This window comes from Clarias gariepinus, chromosome 15, assembly GCF_024256425.1.
Source record: "Clarias gariepinus isolate MV-2021 ecotype Netherlands chromosome 15, CGAR_prim_01v2, whole genome shotgun sequence".
NCBI lineage: Eukaryota > Metazoa > Chordata > Actinopteri > Siluriformes > Clariidae > Clarias > Clarias gariepinus.
The window spans coordinates 31,099,093-31,124,947 of record NC_071114.1 but is presented as its reverse complement, the minus strand read 5'-3'; the positions used below and the strand labels follow the sequence as shown (position 1 = coordinate 31,124,947).

At 42.0% G+C, this 25,855-nt stretch overlaps 1 protein-coding gene across 2 annotated transcripts in view; it reads left to right on the top strand.

The window, feature by feature from the left end:
- The first annotated feature begins 7,701 nt into the window (after positions 1–7,701).
- The window catches only part of dok4 (docking protein 4), a 36,170-nt gene continuing 18,016 nt past the window's right edge, over positions 7,702–25,855 (top strand). For both annotated transcript variants that reach the window (XM_053512953.1, XM_053512952.1), the window contains exons 1-2: positions 7,702–7,968; positions 23,201–23,478. In XM_053512953.1, coding sequence (XP_053368928.1) covers positions 23,413–23,478 — 66 coding nt within the window. In that variant the 5' untranslated portion in view covers positions 7,702–7,968; positions 23,201–23,412. The remainder of the gene's footprint in view (positions 7,969–23,200; positions 23,479–25,855) is intronic.

Genomic DNA, 25,855 nt, shown 5'->3' with positions numbered 1-25,855 from the left:
TATGAGTGTTTCTAGTAAATGTATAACACTCGCTCCTTTCTATTTCCATCTAAAACCCAGAAGTCCACATTAGCTTTTTGGTTTCTAGCCGTTTTCATTAAAGCCGGTGTGTCATGTACAGTAATACTCTATGTTTTATGCAAATATCTTTCTGTATTGTTTTTTCTTTTTAAGGTGTGTATGTATATATTATATTCTTTCTCTTAGTCATTTCTGTTGATGCGCAGGTCATCTCCCACATGTACACACACACACACACACACACACACACACACACACACACACTGAGTGTGAGCGAGTGTTTCTGGGAGGATGAGTAATGATTTTCTGACCCTGAAGTCTTTGGGACGAGCTGGAGGAGTGTACTGAGCGGTTTGACTCTCCGCTCATCAGTAAAATGTCTCGGCCTCAGATTAATGCGACTCTGGACGGGAATAAACGCTGTGACGTGGCATAAGGATGTTGAAACAATGCCATGGTGAACGCGTGCTGTAATTAAAGTAGAGAGAGTCTGTCATTTGCTGCAATTTAGCTCTCTGCTTTAAGCCCTATACACACGGCATCAGCTTCCTGTGTGTAACAGTGCTCGGCTCTATCGTCCCTGAAAAATAAATAAATAAAATAAACAAAAAAATTTTACAAAAAAGTGATCAGAATATACAGTAATGTATTACCATTATATTTACATAAGGTGGGGAGTTAATTATCTGCGTGTGTGTGTGTGTGTGTGACTGTCTATCATTTCTTGTCCTCATGTCTGTCTCTTGTCCCTCAGTGTCTCAGTGTTATCTCAGACTGTTTATCTGCAGGACGTCTCCGCTCTTCCTCCAGAGACATTCCTCCTCACTGTATTACTCTCCTCCTTCTCCATCTTCTTACATCCATCCATCCAAACTGTACATCCATCCAAACTGTACCTCCATCCATACTTTACCTCCATCCATACTTTACCTCCATCCACACTTTACATCCATCCATACTTTACCTCCATCCATACTTTACCTCCATCCATACTTTACCTCCATCCATACTGTACATCCATCCAAACTGTACCTCCATCCATACTTTACCTCCATCCATACTGTACATCCTCTGCTGTTTGATGTGACTTGCCGATGTTCTCCTGATTCAGTCCTCACTAATCCGGGTTTCCTCTGAACATCACGTCACACTCTCACTCTCATTTTCTTCTTCTTTAAAAGGAATGTTGCTGAACAATTCTGACCTCAGGACCAACGCACTGATTTTTCTCATCATCACTCCATCACGACACACCGCTGGGTCTGCTGATTATTTAAATGAATAAATAAATAAATAAATTGCTTAATCCCAGCTGATTAATTAATTATTTAAGTTATAAACACTGTGTGTGTGTGTGTGTGTGTGTTGCTTGGTTACTATTACCAAATTGCAGTTGTTGTTTTTCTGTTATTGTTCGGTTGTTGTTGTTGTGGTTGTTGTTGTTGTTATTTTTGTTTTGGTGATTGTTGTGGTCATTGTTGTTATTTTAGTTGTTATTGTTATTGCTGTGGTTTTGGTTGTAGTTGTGGTTGTTGTAGTTTTTGTTTTTGTTATTTTGGTTGTGATGATTGTGGTTGTGGTCTAACTCAGTTAGCTGGATTTGATTGTTGTGGATTTGTCCTGATCTTGGATTGTTTCGTTCTTCGATGCGCTTCTCGCATTTGTTGTCATAGTAACATATCCGTAAGCTTGAACCTGCTCGGGAGCAGCTTTATTTCTTGTAAACAGGATTTAGCCTGCGCTCCTGCCGGGTTATGATTGGTTGAAATGGCGAGGTCACATCTGATTGGTTAAAGAGCATGACTGACGCGGATTGACTCACGTAGGAAAAGAAAAAGTATCTTGCATATATATATATATATATATATATATATACTCCCCTGTGTGCCCCCACCCCCACATAATCGCTATCAAATATTATATTAGAACATAAATTCATAGGTTTATTATTATCAAATATTATAAGATCAAATATTACTATTATAATAAACCTTAGGCACAAGACAGCCGTCAAGACTATTAATACAAATTCCTGTATAATGTTATTTTTCAGGGGTTTGTCATGAATATTATATAATACAAATAAATATTTTTTATAATGAAAAATTGGACGAAACGAATTTTATTATAAAATAAACAATATAAAAGTATACATGTTGTATTTAAAATAAATATTAATATATTTAATAATTTATATTTTAATAATATATATTCATATATATTCTATTTTTTCATTGACAACATATTTATTTTCATATTGTTTTTTTTTCTCATGTAATTTGTAATTTGTAAACCATTAACCTATGAATTGATGTTCTAATATAATATTGGATAGTGATTATGTAGGGGGGGGGGGGGTGCAATCCATGGCAGGGGGGCATTTCAGCGCATAACACGTGTTAGAATAAAAATTGAGCTGCTCTTTTTCCATTTCGTCAACCAAACGGAGGGCTTGTGATCAGTGTTTCTACTGTCGATCATATCACCTTTTAAACCACGAACGCGCAATAATCCTAGACAACTCAATTCAGCTACACTTATTATAAGCACCAGGTGTGTCGAAGAACCGACTTAGCCAGATGGTAATTAGCACGATGATCTCATCTTAGATGTGTCAGGGTTGTTATTTGCTGTTGTGGTGGTTGTTGTTGTAGTTGTGGTTGTAGTTGTTGATATTTTAGCTGTGATGATTATTGTTGTAGTTTTTCTGGTTGTGGTAATTGTTGTTGTGGTTGTTTTTTTTTAGGTTGTTGTTGTTGCTGTTGTGTTTTTTCGTTGTTGTTGTTGTTGTGGCTATTGTTGTGGTTGTGTGTGAACCTTACTCTTTCCTGTAAGGCCAGTTGTTGGATTTTAAAATCACCTTCCTGCTGGCGGTTTCCCAGCGTTTCCCCAACAGGTCACAGAACATTCGTCTCACTCAGGAGATGAGCGATGACGCGTCCCGGCGGTGACAGATGAGGAGGACACGGCCTCGCTTTCTCCACTCGTACCAGACCAGAAAACTTCTAGCATCAGCATTAGCGAAGTCAGCTTAACGCTGTGATGATCCATCACCCCGGTGGAGTTCATCACCTCCTCACGGCTTCATCCACCCTCTAAAACCTACACTCAGCGTGTAAAACCACACGAAGGTCACCGCACAGTGTTTCAGGAACAGGAGGAGTACGGCACAATGGGAGTCGGTGTCATAGAGACAAAAAAACACAAAATGATTCTTTTAATCATAAAGTATAATCAGCAGATAATAACGTTCATGTCCTTCTAGCAGGTGCAGCAGGTTTACGCACACACACACACACACACACACACATATACACACTGCATACACAAGACTCATGCATAAATTATATTCCAAATTGTATAATAAAGATTTTTTTTTATAAAAGATATTTTTTTTAAAACAGGCAAAACAAAAATCATAAAACTACAGAGCCCCTAAAGGGACATGTGTAAATAAATAAGTAAATAAATAAAAACCCTATAATTTTCTGGTCCACACCCATTTTTTGTTCATTTCTTGTTTATTTCTCTGTGCATAAACAAACAGGTGTGTTTTAGGGTTATAAGGATGGTGCTGATGTGACGCTTGTGTGGAGGATGGGGTTATATTTCTGTTATATTTCATAACCTATATTTCATAAAACAATTATATATTTTTTAGTTCACACCTGGAATTTAAGGGGCAAATAGGATTTTCAATTTATAAACCTGTCCTATTGGTGGCGCCAGAGGGCTCGCGTTGCGTCCACCAGATGTGCTGTGAAGCTAGCCGAGGCTGTGCCATGACACCGTGTGCTCGGCCGCTCGACCCCTGGGTCAGGACCTCGGGGGCGGGACCAGGGGCGGGGCTTAGAGTCGGGGTTCGGGCAAGTTTTTCAGTCAAATTTTGACTAGAAATCCTCCCCTATTTAACACTTCTGTTTCAGTCCTTTGAAATTTGAATCATTTCCATCATTATTATTTTTACCCATGAGTACTACATAAAAAATGCTTTGAGTTATTAAACCAACGAGACACACACACACACACTCACACACACTCTGACTGATATAGGAAATCCGACCTGCACGAGTCCCCTGCAGCACAGGTCTTTAGAGTGTGGGAGGAAACCAGAGAACCCTGAGGAAACCACCAAGCTCAGGGAGAACACACAAACTCCACACACACAAATAATTAAATAATTGCACAGCCCTGGACATTACCATTCTTTCATTACCATTTATTCTAACTCCATTCCACACAAAATGACATAAATATATACCTACTCAGAACTAAAGTTTAGAACTTTACACTTGTTTGATTTCGAGCGTTATGGATGGATTTTTTAAATCTTGTTTTGGGTCAGCTTCAACGCTTTGAAAGATCAAGTATTTCTGTTAAGTTTTCTTTGCATTTTTCAGTCAGGGATAGTGTGTGTGTGTGTGTGTGTGTGTGTGTGTGTGTGTGTGTGTGTGTGCCCGCAGTACCTTGATGTGTGTTTACTCGTTAGCATGGGAGCCATTAAAGATATTAGTGATGAATAAGCAGTAGTGATAATGATGAGATGAGGCGTGCTCAGTGCTGAGACTCGAGTTCATTAAACTGAATAAAGTGTACAAACAAAACTAGAAAGTTTTAAGCAACTGGCAGGAGATACAGGAACCAGCAGAACCAGCGGTCTGAGGACCAACTTCTTCTCCACATCCCTCACCCTGCTGATCTCCACATTAAACCACTGAGGTTTAACTACCTGAAATCATCCTGCAGCTCTATATAATTACGTATATAAACTCAGGCTGCACCATCGTACCTACGACCACATCACAGCCGTGCTGATATTCAGTACAACAGCGCGACCTCGAGTGTGATATCACTTTTATACAACAGTTCCACAAACACCATTTATCATCAACAGATTGTGATTTTTTTTTTATTTTATTTAACCGGTGACTTTGCTCCGCCCACACACATCCTTCAGCCCCTGGAGGAACAAACTCACTATTCTTCTGTTCTTTCATCATGACATGATCGATCTATTTATCTGTCTGTCTATCTTCGTCCTCACGGTGCTACGTGCGTAACTGTCAGGGTCTGCTCACTTACTTTCTCTATTACAGATTTTTTATTTACACACAGACGAGTTTTATTGTCATTAGGTTCCTTTTAAAATCAATACTATTTGCATTGTTGTCACACATAAAATTACACATAAAAGCTGCACTGTAATTAACTTCAGTCACTTATTCGATCATTTTGTTTTCTTGTGAATTATATACTTTATTTATATGTTTCTTTACATCTTGTAGTTTTTTGTTCTTAGCATTGCACTAGGAACTTTGGGTCAGTTCTTACATATCTGTTGACTACATGTGAGATATAAAGTGTGCAGTCTCATTTACGGCAGCACAGTGGTGTAGTACCTCCAGGATCCGGGTGTGATTCCTGTGTCTGTGTGTGTGGAGTTTGCATGTTCTCCCCATGTTTGGTGGGTTTCCTCCCACAGTCCAAAGACATGCAGATTAGACTAACTGGCGTTCCCAAATTGCATGAAGAGTGTGAATGTTGACCGGAGGTCCTGCCACGGTCGTAAAAATGGAAATGAAGACAGTCAAGAAGTTCAGCTCAAAAGATTTGAGAATAAAACAAATATTCATTTTCACAAAGTCTCCTGCTTCAGTGTTTTTAGATCTTTGTGTCAGATGTTACTCTGGTATACTGAAGTATAATTTTATAAGTGTCAAAGGTGTTTATTTACAATTACATTAAGTTGACATAAAGAGTCAATATTTGCAAGAGGCTCAGGGAACAAAACAATAAAATTTTGAATCCATGGCCAGAAAACTCCACAGACCTGAGAACTTATAGTCGATCCTCAAAGGGCGGGTGGACAGACAAAAACAACAAATAAAACACAAATTCTGACAAACTCCAAGCATTGATTATGTGAGAATGGGCCGCGCCATCAGTCAGGGAGTGGATCAGAAGTTGATTGACAGCATGTCAGGGTGAACTGCAGACGTCTTATAAAGAAGATCAACACTGCAAATATCGACTGACATAAACATACAGTAATATAATTGTCAATAAAAGCCTTTGACACTTATGAAATGCTTGTAATTACACTTTACTACACCAGAGTAACATCTGTAATAGTAATATATAGCATAATAGTACTCATGCTTTAATTTTAAGTTTCAAGTTTTATTGTCATATGCACAGTAAAGAATCCGGTCCAACCCACAATGAATTTCTTAATTTATAAGATAGATAGATAAAATAAAATTAAAGCAAAATACAGGTATAAAATGAGTAGGTACTTTAAAATGATCTATATTAAACATAGAACTAAAGACAGGATATAAAAATATGAAAAAATATGAAAGGAATATTAAAATATATAAAATGTTTAAGTTCAAGTAGGATTTATTGTCACTTCAACCATATACAGTTAGTACACAGTGAAACGAAACAACGTTCCTCCAGGAACAAGCTGCTACATGCAACATAAATTTACAACATAAATTAACAGAAGAGCTAAGACTAGCTAACTAAGAGGCCTAGTTAGCTGGCTAGCGGAGACAAGAGAGATTGATCTGCCATGTATGAAATGAAATGTATATATATATAATTGCAAATTACACAAGTGTATGGAAAAGTCTGCAGTATGTTTGGGAAAAAAAAGAAAGTCCCCAGTGTGTGTTTAAAGCTGAACTGGTTTACACCAGTAATCCAGTGTAAGTATCTCTCCAATAATGGAAAAGTCAAAGTACATTTGTAAAGGTCTGGATAAGAGAGTCCGCCAAATGTCTCAATGTAACTGTGATGTAAATGTATTAGACCTTAAATGAAACAACATTCCTCCAGGACCGAGGCGCTACACCCATTAACACACACATTAACAAAACTAACTAGCTAAGACACCTAATTACCACCATACATTAACAAAACTAGCTAAGAACTACACAAAAGACTAAAAAGACAATATAAAGTGCACTTGTGCAAACAAGAGCCACAGCAGGACACCAGTGATAGTGAGTTGAGGCAGTGCAAATACATTGTTCATGAGATGAAAAACAGTAAACATTTCTTGTTGAAAAACAAAGATAAAAAAGAGTTCATGGGCAAATAACAGCTAATAAATATTATGTCAAAAAGGCAACTGCAGATACTCTACGAAGAATATAATAATAATTATAATAATAATAATAATAATATTATCAATAATAATAATAATAATAATAATAATAATAATAATAATGTGTATCAATAATAATAATAATAATAATAATAATGTGTATTAATAATAATAATAATAATAATAATGTGTATCAATAATAATAATTATAATAATAATAAAGTTTATTAATAATAATAATAATAATAATGTTTATCAATAATAATAATAATACTAATAATAATAATAATAATAATGTGTAATAATAATAATAATAATAATAATAATAATAAAGTTTATCAATAATAATAATAATATAATAATAATAATAATAATAATAAAGTTTATCAATAATAATAATAATATAATAATAATACTGTGTGTTGCAGGTGGTGCAGGTGAGACAGTGGAGAGGAGGAGGAGGAGGAGTCTGAGTGCTCCGTGTTCTCGGGACTTTACGGTAAAGTCAGGAGCGGCGGTGTGAGCGAGAGCGCGCGCGCAGCTCGGAGCGGCAGTCCGGTGTTTCCTCGCGCCGGAGCGGAGCGGAGCGGCCCGTGAGCGCGCGCGCCCTGTGGATTACTGACACCTGCCTGCAGCAGCACAACCTTCATCATCATCTTCATCATCATCATCATCAGCACACCTTTAACACACCTTTAACACCGACCTGCTGTCGGTCCCGGATACACACCGTGTCTCTGCACACGCGCGCGCGTGTCTTCATCACCTTCATCATCACCACCATCATCATCACCTTCATCATCAACATCATCAGAGGCAGCATCAGCAGCAAGGTAAGAAAGAGATCATCATATAATATATATAAACGCGCGCGCGCTCGCGTGTGTGTGTGTGTGTGTGTGTGTGTTCGAGTCTCCTCATTCAGCACTAATGCTTTTCTGCTGTTTGTGCATAAACACGCATAAAGGCTTAAAACGATCTGTTCTTATCCAGACTGGTGTGTGTGTGTGTGTGTGTGTGTGTGGCCAGGTAGCTCACACACACCTCTCACAGGTAGACTCGGTGTGCACACCTGACTGTGTGCACGCGCACATACTGGAAAGCATATTTATGCTTTAAACCACAACACGTTCCCCAGATGACACGTCACACCATAACGCTGCATGACGTAATGAATATAATGCTTCTTTATGAAATGATAACGATAATGTATTCTTAAAAAAAAAAAAAAGAAATTATTTGCATGATGTAGTTAAACATGTTGCCTTTACATTATGCTGGTTAAAGAGGAGCATGAACATTATGACGTCACAGTTTTTTAATCTTAAATACCTTCACTCATTATGTCGTGTTTTAACTGTAAAATAGGTCCACATTGTTCTTAACTAATTGCATGAAATAACAGTGAATTGATTCTGTGCACACTGAACGATTTTCTGCTTCATTTGCATATTTAAATCCGTTTAATTTTAACAGCTAAGAGTGAAAAATAAGTGTGTGAGGGTGTGGTAGCAGGCTTTAATCTCACATCTGCCCTGCCAACCCCAGGCATGTCGAGCTCGGTGCTGTCGACCTGAAAAGATTTTTGGGTGTCTAATAAACGACAGGATGAGGAACGATCTGCTTTTGTCTGTCCATAAACAGCTCAGTTAAGTGGCTAATAAACGAGGGTAATGGCTTCGCTTCGTCACTTACTATACAACAAAACCCTCTGTGATAAAACATAATGTGTACGAGAGAGGACGGGGAACCGCAGGTCCGAGCGCAGGGCTTCATCTCAGCCTGTTCCTGAGAGAGAGAGAGAGAGAGAGAGTTCCATCTTATTTATCACTCTTCTTTGCCATTTCCTTTCTTTCTTTAATCAAACACCACTTATCATCTTGGCAGGATTTTTTGGCCCAGCTCTTGTTGTCCAGGGTGAAGAGTCATGGGAAAAAAAATCTCTGTTATGAAATTTCTGCTTCCTCCGTCCCTCCATCCGTCTCTTTTTGCCTGGTGTAATGGTATAATGAATGCCCTCGCTCTTTTCTCTCGTCCTCCTCATCCATTTAGTTTATTCTTGCCTGTCCGAGCACTCATCCTCTGTCCTACCCTCGGCCTGATGCGCTCTCTCTCTCTCTCTCTCTCTCTCTCTCTCTCTCTCTGAATTCAGTGAGGGTGAAAACACACGTCTGGACCGTATGAGGAATAAAGGAAACAAATGAACAAACAATGCTACGTCCATTCAGGGAAAAGAAAAGCAATAAATGTGAAGCTTGATGTGTGTGTGTGTGTGTGTGTGTGTGTTCTGTTTGATATACGCGCCTGGCAAAGGGAATAAATGAACCGCAGCTGAAGCACATCCTTAGAGTGGGGGTGGGGGGGGGGGTTGAATGCAGTTAAGTGACAGCTTTAAGACTCGTGCAGAGCTTCAGGAGAGACGAGCATGGCTTGATGTGTGCACGCTAAGCTGGAAGTCTGCCTAATGAGAGTGAGACAGCGAGACAGTGAGACAGGGAGACAGACAGGCGGGAGACGAGTCGTTCATCCTGTTATATTTCCTGCAATTATACATCTGACTGCATTGTCTTCATCTCTCCTGTCTGTCCTGCTTTGATTCATAGCTATGAAATGATTAACTCTGTGTGTGTGTATGTGTGAGTGTGTGTGTGTGTGTGTGCGCACATGTTGGGTGAGCAGCCAAGTGTAGTGGAGTGTGGGAGTAGGCTGGAGCTGCTTAGCTGCCTCATACTGAGAAAGATACATAAGAAAGACAAAAGAGAGAGAGAGAGAGAGAGAGAGAGAGAGATGAACGCTCTGTAATTAGCACCCGAGACTGAATGCTACATTCCACCTCCGTAAATTACAGACTGGTTTGCCGATATGGCGTCTAGCAAACCTGAGTGAGTTTACCCAGAGCTCTGTCTGTCTGTCCTCATTCTCTCCCTCTTTCTCTCTCTCTCTCTCTCTCTGTCTTTCTTTGTTACTCTTTCACCGTCTTTGTTTTTGTATGTCTGACCCTCAGTCTCATTCTTTGCCCTTTTCTGTCTCTCACTCTACTTCACTGTCTATTTGTACATCTGTCTTTCTGCCTTATTCCTCCTTATTTGAGTGTATACAGGTACACTAACTGGCCACTTCATTAGGTACACCTTTTCAAATGCTCATTAACACAGATATCTAATCAGCCAATCACATGGCAGCAGCTCACTGCATGTAGGCGTGTAGACCTGGTGAAGACGACCTGCTGAAGTTCAGACCGAGCATCAGAACGCTGAAGGAAGGTGATCTACTGTAAGTGACTCTGTTGGTCTGAGTTTTTCCCAAACAGCTGATCTACTGAGATTTTCACACACACACAAACACACACATCACTAGTGTTTACAGAGAACGGTGTGTAAAGAGAAAATCCCCAGTAAGTTCAGTTCTTAGGGTGAAAATGCCTTGTTGAGGTCAGAGGTCAGAGTTGAACGGCCAGACTGGTTGGAGCTGATAGAAAGGCAACATGAACTCTAATAACATCTGGTTACACCCGAGGTCTGCTGAAGAGCGTCTCTGAACACACGACACGTGGAACCCTGGAGCAGATGTTCTACAGCAGGAGAAGACCACACTGCTCCTGTCAGATAAGAACAGGAACCTGAGGCTACAGGTCACATGGTCTCACCAACATCAGACACCAGAAGATCGGAGAAACGTCACCTGGTCTGATGAGTCTCAGGTTCTGCTGTGACAGAATTCGGACGGTCTGGTCTGAATTCGGTGTAAACACCATGTACACATGGATCCGTCCTGCCGTGTATCAGCGGTTCAGGCTGGTGGTGGGGGTGTGATGGTGTGGGGGAGATACTGGTTCTCGGTACACTTTGGGCCCCTTAGTACCACTTGGGCATGGTTTAAATCCCACAGCGTACCCGAGTGTTGTCCCTGACCGCGTCCATCCCTTCATGATCGCAGGATAACGCGTCATGACACAAAGCTGAAATCATCTCACACTGGGTTCCTGAACATGACATCTTGTTGAATCCACACCATGATATACTAAGGCAGTTTTGACACATCTGTGTGTCTGACCCCTGACCTTTACATCATCTCCTCCATGTAAAAGATGATTCTGTACCTGTCACAGACCTTACAGCTGAAATCCTGCACACAGAGGACGGCAGTGTTGGAGTTCCTAAACGCAAATCCACAAAAACATGAAAACTGCATTTTCATATCTTCAGAAATCTGAATCACTTTGATGCACTTCAGTGGTTTATAATGATGTTTTATTGTGGATTAAAAAACAACCCGTATAGAAACAGAAGAAGTTTCATACTTGTGTGTTAAACCACCGAAAATGATCTCAGGAAAAGTTTTTATTGAGAAGAAATGACAACAATGTTTTTTTTTTTTTTACAACAATCTCTACTGAGTTTACTTTTTTCGCTGTTAATAAAGTCCACAACTCGACTCCATCTTTGACGTCTTCACTCTGAGTCCGCTTCAGATCTGTATTGATGTTCCAGTTCCTTTAGAGTCTGTCTCTCTCTCTGTATCTCTGTCTCCCTCTCTCTTTCTATTTCTCTTCCCCCTCTCTCTGTCTCTCTCTCTCTCTCTCTCTCTTCAGCTCTGTGTCAGCTGTCTGTGCTTGGTGTGCGCCTCAGTGTTGACTGAAACCAATCGATTTTAAGAAATTGTGTGTGTGTGTGTGGGTGTGTCTGTCAGAGTGGACAGGACTAAGTAGGGCACATCGTCTCCTTCAGTGTGTCCTCGTGTGGGTCATTTTCACGTGTCTGTGGAAGTGTATCAGAGAATCGTGCAGTTTATTATGAGGTGACTGGAGACGTTTATATCATGATGTTTTGGCCGCTAAATTAAGAAGGACGCCGATCAGCCATGACATTAAATCCACTGAGTAAGTCTGATTATCTGATTACAGCACAACCTGTCAGTGGGCGGGGCCTATTGAACAGATAAACAGTCAGGTCTTAAAGTTGATGTGTTGTATTTAGGAAAAATGGACGAGTCTAAGGGTCTGAGCGTCTTTGACAAATCGTGATGTCTAGACGACTGGGTCCAAGGTTCTCCAAAACTAAAACTGTCTTGTGGAATGTTCTTGGTTTGTAGGGGTCAGGATCTGCCAAAAGTGCTGCAAGGCAGGAGAACTAATGACCCAGTGACAGGTTGATGGTTTCCCATGCACATGAGGAGTGAAGGCTGGCTTGTGTAGTCCGCTTCAATAGAAGAGCTAATGTGGCTCAAGCAGGTAAAAAAGAGCTGCGTAGCTGCAGAGCGGTCAGGGTGCCCATGCTGGCCCGTATCCTCCACCAAAAACTCCAAGCAATGGAAGAAGATGACTTGGTCTGGGGGATCACATTTTCTTTTACATCACATGGACAGCTGTGTTGTGTGTGTATGTGTGTGTGTGTGTGTGTGTGTGTGTGTGTGTGCGTGTGCGCGCGCATCTTTTACCTCGGGAAGAGAAAGCATCATGAGGCACTATGGAAAGAAGGAGAGTGGGCGGAGTCTCACACACACACACACACACACACACACACACACACACACTATTCAGGAACCATTTGAGGAACATGAATAAGAGTTTGAGGTGTTGGCTCCGCCTCCAAACTCCCCAGATCTCGGCTGATGGATGTTTATCAAGAATTATGTTGGGGAGTATACATAGAAATACAAAGATAACTGTATTATTATATAGGAAATTCTGTATACACCAGGAGTAAAACAAGGACGTGAATCAGAGAGTTATTAGGGAGTGTGTTAGGCAGCACTGCATTTGGGACGAGACGGGAACCAGTACTGAGCTAAATGGAGTAATTTGAATTTGAATAACGTCATTTTATTTCTCAGCTTTAATGTGGAAATAGTGTCAGCTTTAGACTTCCTGCTTACAGACCATCTGCTGTGTGTTTGTGCAGTTTTGCTTCAATCCAGCGGAGGACGCTCATTACGAGACACCAGGGCGTGATGGGTTTTAGGGCGCTGTGAGGCGTCCGAGTCGACGTCTGGCTCAAACAGAAGAACGGTGGTGAGAGAGGTACGACAGGCGGGAGAGAACTGCAGAGTTCCTTTGTAAAGGAGGAGGATCAGAACGAAGCAGACGGTGTGTGTGTGTGTGTGTGTGTGTGTGATTGATGTTCCTGCGGGCTTGATCATGCTGCTGCGTCCAGAACAGGAGGTGTGACCAGGCTCTAACTCCGCTCCTCTGAAACATCACTTTAGTTTGAAGCGCACAGAGTCACGAGCGCGAATCTCATTTAATCTAATGGCAAACATTTTCCTGAGGAACGTGACGTCGACAGGATTTAGATTTAGTTTCTCAGATGGCTGTGACGCTCCTCTTCATCCACTTTATAGCCGAGTTATTGCACATAAAAACCCAAAATGATAACACATGATGTCTGAGATGTAGAGTGCACTGCTTAGAGTGATGTGTAATAGAGCTATAGTGTGGAGATGTTGATAGCTCTGTATAGTGTGTGTGTGTGTGTGTGTGTGTGTGTGTGTGTGTGTGTGGAGACTTAGCTGCAGGGACGAGTCATATGACATATGTTGGAATATTAATGAGTTTAATTAAAAGGAATAAGATGTTTAAAGGCGCCGTGATCAGACCGTCACATCTGAAACGCCGGCCTCCCAGGAACTCCTTTAACAACCCAAACATGTGGAAATGTCTCACAAGGTCAGGACTGTACAGGGGATGTGGCAATAACTTTCAGCCAAGTTCCTGTAATGTGTGAGTGGTGTCGGTGAACGAGTGTGTGTACAGTTCACACACAGAGATGTGGCGACAAGTTATCTGTCGATCTTGGAGGATCGGGCGTTCAAAGTACACTTAAGTATTGCCATGACTGTATTCACATTGTTGCTGTTGCACTGAGGTTATCAGTAACACATTATAATAAATTAAAACGCACACGTGAGGCTTTGTGCTGTTATATCTCTTCCACAGTTCCGCTCGCCGAGCGTTCGCCTGCACTGCATGGGCTCCGAGCCTCGGCCAGAATCGCGGAAATGGTTTGAACGGCGATGCGGTTTCGTCCTCCCGGACTCGTCTTTTTAAAAGCTCTGTTAGAGGAGGGTGCTCCGCGTCCGTACTTTGATTTTCTCTTTGAGGAAATCTCCCGAGAGCCTGCAGCAGTTAGCAGAGATCAGATATCATCCATAATTTATGCCGGAGATAGAGAGCGCCTTGTGGTTTATTTGTGTCTCTAAGTTTCTCTCTGTTACAATTAAACTCAGTTATCCAGCTTTATTGAAACAGATTATCAAACTCGTCCCCTGGCTCGTCCCCACTTCGAACCACAGACACTCGGACAGTGTGAAGCTGTGACTCATCATTAAACTTATTAACGACTCATAAACAGGACACGTCTGGTGTTAGAGCTCAGAAGCCTCCTGTACACCTGACAGTCTGCCTTTATGTCTTTGTCTTTTTCTGTCTTTCTTTTATTTAATAAAGTCTTTCTTTCTTTTTAAAACTTTCTTGTAATAATCTTTTTTCATTGTCTTCCTTTGTGTCTCTCTTTTTGTCCATCTGTCCATTTGTCCATCTTTCTACCCTTCCTCTGATTTGCGTGTATAAAGATTTATTCCCGCTATGTTTGCAGAACCCGAGCCAATCACATGATCAGTGAAGCGAGTTTACTTCCTGTTCGGTATAAAACAAAAAAAACGTTTCCACAGAGTGGCGCGAAAGACAAAAAACATCCAGTGAGTGTGAGTCCTGCATGGGGACACGAGAGGCTCAGAAACGGCTCAGGACAGGAATCTGACGCTGCAGTGGACATTGACTAACAGATGAATTCAAATACTGTGTGTGTGTGTGTGTGTGTGTGTTTATATTTGTGGTTTGAGCTATACACAGAAATATTCAAATTAAAGTCTTTAGTAAACGAGAGGAAAATGCTTTGTAAATGGTGTGTGTGTGTGTGTGTGTACTTGCATATTTCTACCCTCTTTATCTGCTCTAATCTGATGTAGCGATCAGGAGACAAAGTGTCCCGTCTTGGTGATGACGGTTTTTATGTGCGTGTGTGTGTGTGTGTGTGTGTGTGTGTGTGTGTGTGTGTGTGTTTACGGCTGCTGTATTATCTGAGTTAGACAGAGGCGTGTAGACGTGGCGTCTCCTCTGACAGCGAGCTCCGGTTCTGTGTGAAATATAATCCCTCCAGCTGAAGATTTTACGGTTCCTCAGTTGTTCCTTAAAGTTCTGTGCGTAACCCTGTCACAGAGTGTTTCCCCGTCAGAAAGCTGTTTCCTGTAGAACCCTCCAGGAAGCCCTTAGGGCCCACTGATTAACCCCTGAGGAGCCGAAATGTTAACCACCTGACAGATTAGACACATCAGGGGCTCTGAGCCGAGGTGTGTGTGGGGTTGGACCGCCACACACTGCTGTAGACGGGTTTGATGTCAGAGATTTGTATCAGGAGGAGGAACATCAGCCTGGGTGGAAACCAGCATGAGGGCAGGTGAGGGATGGGACACGACCTCAAGCGTGCGTCTTCTTCTCTGTTTTAAAGTTTTACTCTATCGTGTAGACGGTCCTGTGACGTCTCGTTACCGTGGCAACCCGTGTGGACGCGGCAGGCGAATAAATACACTGATGTGCATTCTGCTTTAAACAGAAGCTGGAGTCAGTCTTATTTACATACCATAGTGTGTGTGTGTGTGTGTGTGTGTGTGTTTAGACTCCTGCTCTTTGATGATGTCCTTGGCCTGATATCAGTTAGTGTACTGTGCCAAAGGCTTAGGCAGAACAAACACTGTAAAACAAAAATAATGGAACGGAACATTTCCTACTTTAAAGAAAACTTTTCTATACGGAACTGTAAACAGTAAACAGGAAGCAGTAAACAGGAAGCAGTAAACAGGAAGCAGTAAACAGGAAGCCGAATGAGTGCTTGGTGTGTGAGCGATTTGCTTTTTTACAACGGAGCAGCTGTCTCAGCTACACACTGCAGTACACACAGCTCACACTCGCATCTGATGTTGCAGCTAATCCCTGACACACGGAATTCTGGGTAGTTTCTGTATCCATACGCTGCATGTTCCTTCTTTGGCACTAAATCACCTTCATGGATTTTTCTTGGATCCCAGAACAGGTGTTTAGGCGGTCAGTGCCGAAGCGTTCCGGTGCAGCTGGTCTCTGAGACGAGCTCTAACGCATCTAATGATCTCGTCTCCAGCAGCGTCACGCGCTCCGAGCTCTGTGTGTGTCTCCTTCACCTTCTCGCCGTCCTCCTGATGGTGGTCCTGCGGCGTGTCTCACACTGAGAGCTCTCTGTTACACACACGAGTGTTTATTAACCGAGAAACTCCAGCAGACTGTAACACACCGCCAGAGCCGACTCGAATCAGGGTCCGAGTCAGTGACACTCCGGAACACTGCAGAAGGGATGTGAGGACCAAACTGAAGGTGGACAGAAGACGGAAGACGGAAGACAGAAGATGGACAGAGGAGACCGAAAGTGGGAGAAGAAGAAAAACTAAAACGATTATTAACTATATGATGGTGTTTAGGTCTGAGAGCCTCAAAATACTCTTAAAAAGAAAAAGTCTTTATTTATTCTACAAATTAATATATATTATGCAAAATATTACATTTTATTTGTAGGGTTTTTTTCCTTTCCTTAATTCCTTTCTTTCTTTCTTTCTTCCCTCCCTTGCCCCGCTCCCTCCCTCCATCCATTCAACGTGTTCCCCCTGCACTGATGCGTTCCCCGCATGTCTGGCTCCCCGTGTGTTTATTCCTGGTGTGCGGGTCACATGACTGCGGTCTAACCTCTCCCTCATGTATCGAGTCGTTTATTGACCCGGGAGGCTCGGGGCTCAGACGCAGCCAAACATTCAATACTCTAATTTCTGGCGGATCGGATGTGCTCGTACGTGCCCGAGCCAGTGTGTTCCGGCTAACTGAACATTCGATCGCACGTCAGACCGTTTCCCCAAGCTTTTATTAAACGCTCCAGGCTTTCTTGCATTTCTGCTGCACGAGAGAGCGATCGCGGGAGAGGGAGGAGTCCGTGTGACCTCAACGTCTTTATCCTGCTTGCCTTCTTATTTATTTATTAATTCATTCATTTTTTTGTTATTATTAACAGCTCTGACGATCCCACTCGGTGTGTATTCTCTGTCCTGTGAGAAACAAAGAATTCCTGCCAGGGTTTGGACACTTTGCTTGTGAGTGGTGCGTCTGTGATGGCGTATACAGTAGAGGCCACAAAACCTCCAGGAACTGCTTCACACCGATTAAAGCCCATAAGATCTCCAAGCAGAAGGTTTCCTCTGACGTCTGTCTTGGGGTTCGAGCGGAACGGCTGCAGAGTGTGTTTTGTCATCATGTAATTTATATATTTAACAGTAGAGATGAACATCTGCCCTCAGACTTCCACCCTCAGCGCAGAGAAACGAGTCCAGGCTCTCGTCAGCGATAATGACGGAGATTAGAGTTAAAACTGTTGGAGTATTCCTTTAATGAATGAAAAGGTCTCAGTAATCGACACAGATGGGAAACCCAGCGAGCGAGCGGGCGAGCCGTCCGGGATAATTGTTGTCATTACCGCTTCTCTCCATTTGATCTCCTCCGTCTATTTCCTCATGTGTTCAGGTCTTTGATGGCTTTTCTCCGGTTTTGTTCTTGGCTCTCTGCTCTTGCGTGCCAGCTGCCAGTTGCCCCGTGTGTGCCAGCCAGCTGTCAGCCCCAGGGTGGCAGAAAGGGGAAATCTGAGAGGAAGCCTCTTCCTGTGGGTAATGCATGTCAGATAATACCTCCCAGACTCTCGAGGAACAGCTTGGTTTTCCCCCAAAACCTCATAAAGTGAAGGATGTTTAGGAGCGTTGAAGAGGAAGTGGGACGAGTGTAAAAGAGAGGGAGCAGAAAAGGATGAGGAAAGAGAGAAACAAATCAGGATGATGCTTACTTTGGAGCTAGGAATTCTTCATTCTCCAAAGAACATTTGAAGAACCTTTATTTTTAGAAAACAGTCTATGTACTGTAGTTATCTAGCTAACCCATACTTATTTATTGATTTATTTATTTTTAAGAGAAGTTCTTTCAGGGTTCTTCAAGGGTTCATTGGATAATTAAGTGTGTTAAACCAAACTAACAGTCATATAAAGCCAGAATGGAAAGGATGTAGAAAGTGAAAGATGTATTCTACTTTCCAGGACGCTGTGCTCTCCGAGGAGTTCCTCATTATGAAGGAGCACGACTCACCTGACCTGCCTTCCCGTTATTAACTGCTACATCCGAAAAAAATGTCGCATCTGAAAAAAAAAAAAACTTCTTGCAGGAGGTTTTGCGGTGAAATTTTCTTTTTCCTCTCTGCCTGCTAGACTTTTCTCGTTAGCAGCCTGGCTGTAAGAGTGAAGCAGTGAAACCGAGCTTTGTCACTCAGCAGCTTAGCCTTTGTCCCCGTTCCTGATCGATGCTCTTCTACTTTCACCTCGCTGCAGAGAACGGGAGCGAGACGGCTCATTAAACAGAGCATAAACTGGCGATCATCACTCAGCTGGGACTCGTCCCTCACTCCCGCAGCTTCCAGCTCTAACTTTAACGGCCATCACATGTCACTCTCACACACTTTCACTCTGACATTTTGTCATTCCATCACTGTGCCACAGTCATTATGTCACACACTCCTTCAGTTTACTTCCAATCATTTCATCAGTGTCTCTCTGACATTCTTTTATTTTGGCACTTTATCACTCTGTCCATGTTGTTCTGTCATTCTGACATTTTGTCACTCTGTCACTATCATTTGTTCATTCTGTCACTCTAACATTGACCTATCATTCTGTTATCTGTCGCTGTCATTCGGTTACTGTCATTCATTCACGTTGTCATTCTGTTGCTCTTACACTCTGCAATTCTGTCGCTCTGTCGCTTTGTCATCCTGTCATCCTGTCACTCTGATATTCTCTTTGCTTCAAATAACACAACACTGAAGCGTTATTTTTTTCCCTTGATTCAGATGCTTTATAGAAGCGGCTGCACAAAACTGAATTGTCAGCACACACAAATAAACGTAGAGATATTAGTCGTGAGGTTTGGAGGCGTTTTGCCTACTTTAGATTTATTACACATTAAATCATGCACACACGCACCCCTCCCGATCCTGCTCTAAACAGGAGCTCTGTGCGCTACTGTACCAGTGCGTTTACTCATTATCATAGATATTCTCTAATTATGCAATAATGCAAGATTATTTTATCACCTCAGTGAAACTCCTCAGGGAAATTACTTCCTTTAATAATGCTAATACGGCATTCTGGATTCTGATTGGTCAGAAAGTGTTGATTAAGTTTCTATAACAGGAGCCCGAACAGCAGTCAGAGGGAACGCTGTGACTTTAGACAGAGGTGTTTAGGGTTTCTCAGTAATGCACGTAACAAGCTGCATGGATGTTTCACTAGAGAAAATGTTACTTAAAATGGATAAAAAAGATCCATAATGAAATATATTCTCAGCGTTGCGCAGCACTCCAGGTCAGGAGTTCACGAGCTGCTCAAAGCCTTGTTCTGCACAAAGTGGAATGACAAGGATGTGGACCAAAGGATTCACAGTTACATCATTTATAATTCTAGTAATAATAGTAATAATATTTAATATGTCAAATAAACCCGGCAGAGTCTTAAAGAGTGGCTGTTTTGGGATATTAAGCTGAGACACACACACACACACACACACACACACACACACTCACAAATGTGTAGATGTTGTAATTGTTTATGAGTCTGAATGAGCTTGGAGACTTTTCAAGCACAAAGTTTATCACTTTGCAGAGCATGCAATATTTAAATCTGTAATGCGTGACAGACCCGAGGAGCCCTTATATTAGAAATCGATATGTTTTTGGCTCGTTGTAATTTTGTTGCCTTGCAATATGATTTCGGCTCTTGGGACCTGCTGCAGTTCCCATGGTAACGCTTGACTTTTTTTAAAATCAAATTTTTTTATTTTGCGTATTCGTCTGTGCTGGCATGCAATAAACTGCAGACGTCAGAAACGATAAGCGATTTTCAAAGGAATCTTACGATTAAAGAGTTCTATCCTTTTATTTATTCATGATGTAAGACAGAAGGGATGAAATGTTCCTCCTTAACACTTGGCATATTAGCAAGGATGGGCATGTGGCTGCTCATAATAATAAAAAGACAAAAGATGGAGAAGAAGGTGATGTGAAAATAAAAGCAAGTTGACTCCACTGTTCCGTGAAATAATGAAATAAAGGAAGGAAACAGTTTGTGGTGTATTTTCTTCCCCCTGTCCGAGTCGGAGCGACGAGGCGGCGCAGGCCTGTCATCAGTCTGGCAGTTAGCAGAGACAGCTCCTGTCTGCGCTCTGCTCTCAGCTCTCGGTCAATAGCAGTGCTTAACAGTGAAAACAGATGTTCGAGGCTTGTTCCTGCTTGATTCTCCTCCTCAGGAGTGCAGCCTGCGTCTTAACAAGCTGTTAGACATGTTCACTTACAGCACCGGCGTTTCTTTTTATCGATTCGCTTCACGGTCGTGATGAACATGAGCTGAATGAGTTTCTACGTTGTACGAAGATGGAAATCGAACACGTCTGGCTTTGTGGGATTTCTGAGGACCAGAAAAGTTCTCACAGCAGATTGGCAAAATCGAATGCTTTCCATCACATCACGTGAATGTTCTGTTGTGGTCAGTGATATTAAACACAATTAGAACCTAATAAACAGAACCTAAACGATCATGTGCAGAAGAAAAGCGAGAGAGTAAAATTAACCATTGGTAATCACGCATTCTATTAAATTACCATTACAGACCATCAAAACACATCAAATACTCTTACAAATCAAGAGAATTTCTAATGGCTTTTGGGGATTTTCTTTGTTCTGTGCTAGTCTTGTGTCTCTCAGATGTTGTACATGGCCAATACAGGATAAATTCCTAGTCTAAACCATTAGCTAGCTCATTCTCTACATTACATGTTTCTAGTTGCCTAGCAACAGGGTTTCCTAAATACTGAACATATCCGCTGTACTTTGCATATCAAAAGCACAAATGAGATAAATGTACATCTCAGCTCAGAACAGATGGAATAATCTCCTGCTCACGCATCTTACACCAGCTAACGTTAGCTAGCGCGCACCAGAAATGTTTTACACCCATGGATTTAAAGTATGATTGTGTGATGTGACAGCACACATTTAACCAAATAGTCAGGCTCTTCATTTTCACCAGCATACTTTGCCATAGCATTAGCGATAATAACTAGATCAACAGCAATGTAGCCAGTATAGCTAATCACAGACTGGTATTTGAGTTCATATGAAGTTAGCTAGTGATTGGTGTTAGTTAGCATGGTTATTTCAGCTGGAAAATGCCTGAGATAAAATAACACGTTTCACTATGTGAACGTTGGATTTGATGGCTAGTGAGCTAGCATGAACTGAAGTACCAAAATGTAGCGAGGTGGTAGGTGAACTGATTTAAATGTTGGATATTTTGAGATTTCTGATGAATAATGGCTGAATAATTGCTTTATAATCTATTAATCGTGCTAATACTAATGCAGCTAGCACTAGCAAATATCTGGCTGTTAGCACATTTTAAGTGCATTTAGAATTGTTTATTTTTTTTGATTTAGTGATTACAAATCTGTTTTGGACTGAATTAAGGTGGGTTTTTGTGTGCAGATGTTGTGCTAATCACTTTTAATTTAGTTTCCTTGTGAACTAGTGAGCTATGAGCTATTATTAATGCTAATCATCCCCGTTAGCATCAGCGCTTCACAGTCAGCCTCCATCTTGGCTTAAGTTTGGATTTTGTTCTTGTGCTTTACTTGGTCATGTCCTGTGTGTGTTTTGTGAGCGATAACAGCAGTGTACACCTGCACTTCTGCACTAATCCTCTGTGTGTGTGTGTGTGTGTGTGTGTTATCATCCTCTCCTCTTCAGCAAGCAACTTTTTAAAACCAACAGTGCTGAGAACAATTAACCCGACTCTGTCGCGGCTAATGAGCTGCTTTTTAAACTTTAATGCGTGCGTTCTGCTGCCGTCAGCGCCATCCCAGTGCTCTCCAGCTCTCCTAGTGGAAACCTGCGCAGGACAACGTTCAGGAAAATGATGATGTTATGATCTCCTTATTTGGCATTAGGTGCCTTATATGTTGTTTTCCAGGTGCCGTTGTACCACCATATATGAGGGATGGGGTTTAGTTGATTGACAGTAACATTTGTTTAAAAAGAACAGAGAGATTTGCATGTTGTTTGCTACTGATTACTGAACGAATATTAATATAAACATGACCCTTTTGCATTTATCTGATTATCTGATAATTGCTGTGCAGGTGAAGACGTTTTAATGAGCCAGAATCTGTTAATACTATACCAGTTACCAGATATTTTAGTTTTTCTCCAATTTCCCTTTAGGATTTAAAAACGTACTCTATCTTTCTATCGATCTATTAGGGACAGGAATCTCCGGGGACCAACCGATACAATCCTTTAATCTCTAGGAAAAAAAATAATTATTTTGGCAAAGTCCTGAAAAAGTGTCAAGTGAAAATTTACATTTAGGCATTTAGCAGATGCTCTTCTTTAGAGTGACTTACATTACACATCTGAGCAGCTGAGGGTTAAGGGCCGTGCTCCAGGAAACTTGGAAACTTGGTGGTTGTGGAGTTGGAACATACCACCTTCTGAAATGTAGTCCAATGCCTTAATCACTGAGCTACCCTTTTATATTTTATTTCATATTAAGAAATTGTATATTCATTGACTCAATTCAAGGTGTTTTCACTTGCTAAAAGGTCTTGTTTTTGCACTGCACAAGGATTGTGTTTACATTGTTGACATTCCTAATCACCCTCCTAAATGCCTGAGCAAGAAAACTCCCACTGCACTTTCTTTAACCCTGTCACATTAACTCAGTTCCTGTAAGTTGTAAAAGACGAGCGAAGTCACATGGAGCGCTCTGAAGCGCTGCATCTGGCGATTCAATAAATAATCCATGGTGATGTTGCATGCCCGCGCAGCTTGGGCCACCTCCATTCTCCTCCGATAATCTGAGCATCAATAATACATGTCCCGCTTCTCTTCTGCTGTTTCTTTGCAGAGATCATGCTGGAGCGATGAGAGACTCGGAAGCTCGGCCGAACTGAGTGCCTCGTCTCGCACGTCTGAGAGAGAGAGAGAGCGAGAACCAAGTGAAGAGCCAAGTGACTTAAAGAAGAAGAAGTGAGAGTCTGGAAGGAGGTGTTTGGTGAGGAAGAGAAAAGGCTGGATGCCAGCATCCATCTGCTCCAGCAGCTCCCAGGTGCCTCAGACATGGCGTCCAACTTCAACGACATCGTCAAGCAGGGCTACGTCCGCATGCGGAGCAGGAAGCTGGGGGTGAGTAGACAGGAAATGCAAAAGGGTTGGCAGGTCACAAACTTATGGGCACGGAAAGAAAACATTTGTACACGTATTATATTCATGAAAAACACATTGTTATCTCCTGTAGGAGCAGTTATCAGTAAGGCTGTTGATTCATACAGCGACACATCCCTTTATGCTTATATAATAATCATAATCACTCCTGCAACAACTCTCATCCAATCAGATCACTGAACCAGAAATAACATCGGCTCTGACAGTAGTGCAGGTTTATATTAATTCACTTGTTCTAATCCATTATGGTTTCCATAGCAACAGCTCATTCACAGGGCCTCATCGTATCCGCTAATTGTTAATCTGTAAGGACAAATGTGTGTGTGTGTGTGTGTAACAGCAGAGAAAGAACGAGCACAAATAATAAAGTGTAATGTTGTAACTTGACGTGGTGTAAGAGGAATAAAACACTTAGAGATGTGTTAGTCTTTGGCCTAGGACAAGTAACACACACAACCAGTCACACTAAGATTTGATTCAATCACCTTTAGCTATGGTTACACACACTGTGGTGTCCAGTCCATCACATTGTGTGTGTGTGTGTGTGTGTTCTAACTTTCACTATTAAACATAGCTCTGGTTTTTATTCTTGATTTGATCTCCATTCATGATTTTCCCGATCTTGTTTTATGAGGCCCAATAATTTGACCCTTCCTCTTGGTTCCACTTTTGGAGTTAAACATTAAATCCTGATTGAGACTAACTGGCACATCAGGTCTGTAATGAGCTGAAACAGAATCATCTTTAAACTGAAAGTCTAGAATTTCCACCAGAACATATCCATCCTAATAACGGGCGGCGCCTTGTCCAGATGTTTTGATGTTTAGATTGCAGATGTTGAGAATCTGGAAGTGAAAAAAGGTGAGATTGAGCGCTAATGCTTGTGAAGGAGAGCTTAATCAGAGGGTCTGTGTCTCAGCAGCAGGTGTTTGGACACACAGCAGCGACAGACAGATCCTCATACTAACTCATCATCAGCACACGACACAGAAACACTGTCTCTCTATCCAGACCGTTCTCTATAGCGGGTCAAGCTGTGGTCTCGAGTCCTCCGGCGTTTTCTATAAACAGAGCGGTGCTGTCTCAGTCCAGAGCGCGTGGTGAGGAGGAGCAGGAGGTTAAACGCCGATGGAGCTGATGTTTGACCTCCGTTTCAGCTCTGAGACCTCGTTATGCCTTCACACTGCACGCCTTCTCTAAGAGAGAGAGAGAGAGAGAGAGAGAGAGGCTCGCTGCTGTGGATGTGGCGTCCAATGAAATATTGGCACCCCCTTCACCATCCATCCACATGAGCATCACCTGAACAGAGGCGATATGGATTCTATTGCATTTTCAGTGCCATACTGGTGTGTGTGTGTGTGTGTGTGTGTGTGTGTGTTCCATGCATAAAGCTGAGCACTGATGTGTTTAGTCAGCGGGATCGAGTGTGACACAATCAGCAGCGGGAGCAGATTACCTTAGAGCGAGTGTTAGCATGCACACACACCCAAACACGCACACACATGCATTTTTCCCTCCCTCCTGTTTTTTTTTTTAAATTCTATTCTTCTTTTTGTCACCCTTTGTGTGTGTGTGTGTGTGTGTGTGTGTATAAATCGGATGCTGTTGTCTCTCGCTCATTGTGTAACGTATGGCTCTTCTTACTGTAAGTGGATTTTCTTTCGGCTGTGTAATATTATCATCCTGCACGTAATCCGAGTGTAATATCGCTCCTCTCCCGCGGATGTGGTGTTAATGCTATTTGCATCTCGCTCGCTGCATTTCCTCTGGCGCAGCACCAGAGCATGCGGTGTGGAGGTGTTTGCATTTCAGACACAAACACGTGTGAAACTCAGACTAAGCAAATCCATCTGCTTTATTGGTTTGTTCATTTGCTCATCCTCTGTGTGGGCTTTATCCCGGTGGTGGTGGTGCCAGTGTGGCCGCTCACGGCTCCTGGGTCAACGACGACCTCGGGTTCCCGTCCCGCCGGAGTTTCTCCCATTTCCATGTGTGTTTCCTGTTTCCTCCCACCTCCTTTACCGGCTGAGATCAATTTCACCAGGTGTGACTGAGTGTGTGCGCTTGTGTCAGTGTGTGTGTACAGTATGTGTGTGCATGCTGTTTTCCCACCTCATCACCATCATTCCCAGGATACTTCAGGACGTGTGGGAGTGAGGACTATTCCCCTGTAGTGAACGTTGTTGGTGTTTCCTGCGCTGTGGAGTCGGTGATGTCAGTGATGTTGGTGATGTTAGTGTGTGTAAACGCTGCTCCTCAGCTGGGGATCTGCTCTTGGGTTCAGTCTGTGTTTTTTGGCATCAGATTCTTTCCTGTTAAAAAATGTCTTGAAGTGGAT